At 47.4% G+C, this 4763-nt stretch overlaps 1 protein-coding gene across 1 annotated transcript; it reads right to left on the bottom strand.

The window, feature by feature from the left end:
- Positions 1-612: 612 nt before the first annotated feature.
- slitrk2 (SLIT and NTRK-like family, member 2) lies at positions 613-3297 on the bottom strand. The gene has a single exon (XM_040120139.1). It carries the CDS (start codon positions 3295-3297, stop codon positions 613-615), a length of 2685 nt encoding a protein of 894 aa, XP_039976073.1.
- Between the last annotated feature and the right edge of the window lie 1466 nt (positions 3298-4763).

Genomic DNA, 4763 nt, shown 5'->3' with positions numbered 1-4763 from the left:
GAGAGAGCATCGTCAATAAAATAGTTGAGTGCAAAGGCACTTTCTGGAGTAAGTATAGTAAGATTTTGCCGCTTGTTGGATTTTAAAAAGGTTTTCTTTTATGGTTTAACACTCACCGTTTATCTGTGTGTGCTAAGTATGTACAGGAATGTCAATCTGTAGCATTTCCTCTTCTACAAAGAATAATTATTTCATACGCTTTCTGTTTTTCACAGGGAAAATAAAATACAGTTTTATGAAAAGCACAAAGCCATATTTGTACAGTCCTGCCCATTATATACTTGCCATCCTCAAAGTCTTTTAGAATTTCATTTTTCAAAAAGAAGAAATAACTTATACCTTCCAGGAAAATAGAACTGCATAATAATATACTTCTTATACTCCTTTTATACATCTTGAAAAGAAAAAAGCGAAGAAAAGGAAGAGAGAAAAAAGATCGTCAAAGGCTTCAGTTCGCCTCCAGTCAATCATGTAGGATTGAACACAGATAAGATAGATATATAGAGAGGGCTATTATTACAGTAATTGCGTGATTATTATGAATGTTGCACAGAACCTGGGGGGGTGAGGGGGGGTGGAAGGGGGCTGGGGGTTGGGGGCATTGTCGCTATCTTACAGTTGGCTCATCGCAGTCTGTTTCTCCAGAACCTCCAGGTAGTCTGGTTCATTTTTTAGCTTCCCAGGGAGCAGAAGCGGGTGCTCATTGTTTCTGGAAGGGTGTTCGGCCCCGTAGTATTTCCTGGGGGTCCCGTACAGCACAGTTTTGTTCAACCGTTCCTGGTTGGTGACATGCCGTCGGGCTGTAGCAGCCTCGTAGGGGGGCACGATGCAAGGTCTCTTAGGTAAAGTGCAAAAGTTGTAATTGAAAGGAGGGATGCCTGCAGCTGTGGGAAGCTCTTTGTTGGGCCTCTCCCCTAAGTTTTGATACAGCATCTCAGGAGGCTCTGGGGTGGTCAAACCACATGATGTTGGTGATTTATCCATAAAATCCACTGTGCTGATGGTGTAGGCCCCTGGGCTGCGGGTGAGGACATCATCCTTCTTTGTGTCCAGGGGCCCAAAGCTGAGCTCCTTCAGGTTGCGGTAATAAGCTACCTGCTCGCCATCCTTCTGCATGTAAATAGGGTTTTGACACATGGAGCCCACAGGTGGGGGGATATAGTTATACACGTGGCTTTCAGAGGTTTTGTCTTGGGTCGGTTCAGGAGTGTAGGAACCATATTGCACTTGGAAAGAGTTGAGATCTAAGTTGTTGGCACCCGTGGGCACGTGCTCCACACCTTTGCGACGTTTCAGAACAAAAACAAAGAGGCCTGCGCCAAAGCAGACAGAAAGGATGAAAACAACAAGAAGCCCAAGAATCAGGACTGAAAGCGGGACCTCGGGGTGTAACTCAGGGGTGTGGAGTCTGGATTCAGTGGGGCTTACAGAGCTAAAAGAAGAAGAAGAAGAAGAAGAAGAAGAAGAAGGGGTGGTGGCTTCAGTGCCAGGGCTTATTAATGTAGGGGTTTTCGTAGGGGGGGCATGTTGCGGTGGGGGCATCTCGCTAGGCTCAGGGCAGATGGCCTCGTTGCGAAGTGAGCGCAGCAGGCGACCTGCGTGTTTAGAGGGTGAATCACAAGTGATTTCGTTAACCACCACGCTGGTACTGGACAACTCCATCCAGTTTTTGAGTGCCACGATGTCACAGTTGCAGTCCCAGGGGTTCTCCTGCAAGTCAATCTGGATAAACGCTGAAAGCTGGTCTAGGACACCTTTAACTGGAAGGTAAGAGAAATGATTATTCCGCAGGTTGAGCCTTGTCAGCATGGTTCCCCCGAAAACATTGTCAGGAAGCGACCTTAACAGGTTGTTGTTCAGAAACAGCAGCTGTAGGTTATGCAAAGAGTTAAATGTTTGTGGTAAAATGTCCTTGATGATGTTATATTCCAAATACAGATACTGGAGCGACTGCAGACCAGCGAAAAGGGATTGAGAAAGGGATTCAATGTAATTCCCATTAAGATAGAGCCGTCTGAGGTTTGTTAGATTCTCAAATGCACCCTCCTGAATCACTGCTATTCTGTTATTTCCTAAATGGAGCAGCTCCAGTGAGCTGTACTCAGTCAGATCAGTTCTGTAAATTACTTGCAAGTAGTTACCGGTCAGGTGGAGTTTCTTTGGGAAGGAGGGCTTGGGGTTCAGCTCACTGATGTTATGCAACTTCCGCTCCTGGCAGTTGATGTTCAGTCCGCTGTCAGGGTTTTGAGATGTGCACACGCAAACGCTGGGACACAGCATGGGCACCGGCGAGCGCGTCTGGTAAACCATTATGGGCCCAAAGACATGTTTGTCCTTTGTAATGCGAGGGGTGGGCCTGTAGCGCATTTTGGGCGGACGGGAAGCTTTCGGGGGACGAGTTGGGGTAATCATGCCGGGTTGGTAGGTCGGGAGCAGGGCTCCTTGAAAGTGAGAGTCAGAGGGGGGGTGAACACGCTCGCCAGCATTCCTGCGCGGGCACAGATCTTGCTTTATGAGCTGGGTGATGTCTTTCCCGTGCAGCCGGAACGGCGTCTCGCACACTATGTCCCCGACGAAGACAGAGATCGTGTCTAACCAGGATTTGAGAGGAATCAGATCACAGGTGCAGTTCCACGGGTTCTCTTCCAGCTGGATCTCCATGATGCCGCCTATGTGCTCCAGGACCCCAGCGAACGGCAGCATCTTCAGCCGGTTGCCGCGTAAATCCAAGTGGGTGAGGAGCACAAAGCGGAAAATGTTAGGGGGTAAAGATAAAAGCAGGTTATCATTGAGGATCAACACTTTGAGTTTATTCAGCTTACTGAAAGCACCCGGCTCTATGGCGCTGATGTAGTTATAGTCTGCCTGCAAATACTCCAAACTCTCCAGTCCTGCAAAGGTGTCCTCCTTAATTACCTCCAGGTTGTTGTTGTTCAAGTGGAGCCGCTTCAGGAAGCGAAGACCGTTGAAAGCGCCGCTTCGGATCTCCTGCAAGCCGTTATTCCCCAGATGCAGTGATGTGACATTGCCATAATTGACAAACTCATTGGCGCTGAGCCGTGACAGGAAGTTTCCATTTAGAAAAAGCTGGGAGATTTTATTAGGGGGCGCCTGGAACTGGCTGACGGCGGTAAACCCTTTATTCTCACAGTTGATGTTCAGTATGTTCTCCCGCTCCTCGCAGGCGCAGCGGGTCTTGCAGATATCCTTGGAGGCTGAAGTTTTGCGGCTCTCCGTTTCGGACGGTGACAGGCTGGTGACCGTGAGGACGCTCAGCAAGAGGACGCCGCTCAGCATTTTTACAGCCAAAAATGGTCGCTGAGATATAGATCCAGCATTTAACTTTGCAGCGGGAGCCTTGGATGGAAAGAAGAAAAAAAAAAAAAAATCAGGGAGTGAGTTCTCACAGTAGAGAGGGGGGGGGGAGGTAGAGGCGCTCTCTCACACACAAACACACACTCACACAAACACAAGCACATAGGCGCGCAGAAAGCCAAACCGCACCAGCGTTATTTGGTGTTAAAATGGAACCGTGACGCACCGGAGTTGCGCAAATCTCTCCATTGACCTTCACTTTGAACCCCAAAAATCCAAAGTCCGTCCCCAGAAAATCAATCCTTGAAAAGAAAAAAAGCGAACCCACCGCAAATCACCGGCATCCTGTGAGGTGGATGGACTTGGCACATTGTCAGAGGCAGAGGAGAGGGGGGGGGGGGGGACCGCTTACTGCAACCCCCTTTTCCTTATAGAGAGCGGCGATTTATTCAGTGGCTTCTTGCAAATCACCTGCAGCTGCAGCCAAATGTTGCTGCGAAACACCCCCTCTCCTCCCATTGAGGCTGAAAAAGCGCCTCATTTTTGTCCAAGCATAAGAAAAAAAAAAAAAAAAAAATTAAAAACAACAACTCTCTTTTACAGATCCAGAAATAATGCGCAAAGACGCACCATGACGGACAGCTAGCTCTCCGTATCGCCTTCTCCAAGTGGAAGGAGAGAGGAAAAAGTCAAGTCGATGGGAGAAAAGAAGGGAAAAAAGGAGCGCGGTGAGATAAAGAGAGCGAGATGAGATATATATTCCCGGAGCTGAGGCATAACTACATAGGCATGCTACTGTGCCGTGGGTCCTCCTCCTCCGCTCCGCACACTGAGAGCAGCACTGAGCGTCTGTTGCTGCTGCCCGACTGCGAGTGTGTGTGTGTGTGTGTGTGTGTGTTTGTGTGTGTGTGACTGAGAGAGAGAGAGAGAGAGAGAGAGAGAGAGAGAGGAGCCCAAGGTCCGTTACGTCACCGACACAGTCAACATGAACACACACACACACATACTGCACACATACATACACAGGGTCTTGAAAGAGAGAGAAACCACCATCCTGCATAATTATCAGTTTCAACAGTTCCTCGGATCGAATCCAAGTGCACTTCAAGGAAAGAAAAACCTGAGGAAAATCAACCATATTACCAATAAACCTGTGTCCTAGATGACAAAAAAATTCAAAAATCAACCTTGAAACTGGAAGCAGTAACATTATATTACACGTTTCAAGTGTGTAAAATGTTCTTGTGAACTATTCAAAGTGGAGCCTATTTGAAATGTATTCCACAGTTTCCATATACGATGACTTACTTCACTATAAACCATGATGCCTAACACGGACTCAATTTGCATAAAACCCTCTAAACATGCTACAACAGCAAATAATGATGTGATTAATCTATATAGCTGCAAATAAGGGCTGTGACATTACTATGCAAATGTAATGCTAC

The sequence above is a fragment of the Xiphias gladius genome, chromosome 23, assembly GCF_016859285.1.
Source record: "Xiphias gladius isolate SHS-SW01 ecotype Sanya breed wild chromosome 23, ASM1685928v1, whole genome shotgun sequence".
NCBI lineage: Eukaryota > Metazoa > Chordata > Actinopteri > Istiophoriformes > Xiphiidae > Xiphias > Xiphias gladius.
The sequence above is the reverse complement of the archived record's forward strand: the minus strand, read 5'-3'. Positions and strand labels throughout refer to the sequence as shown.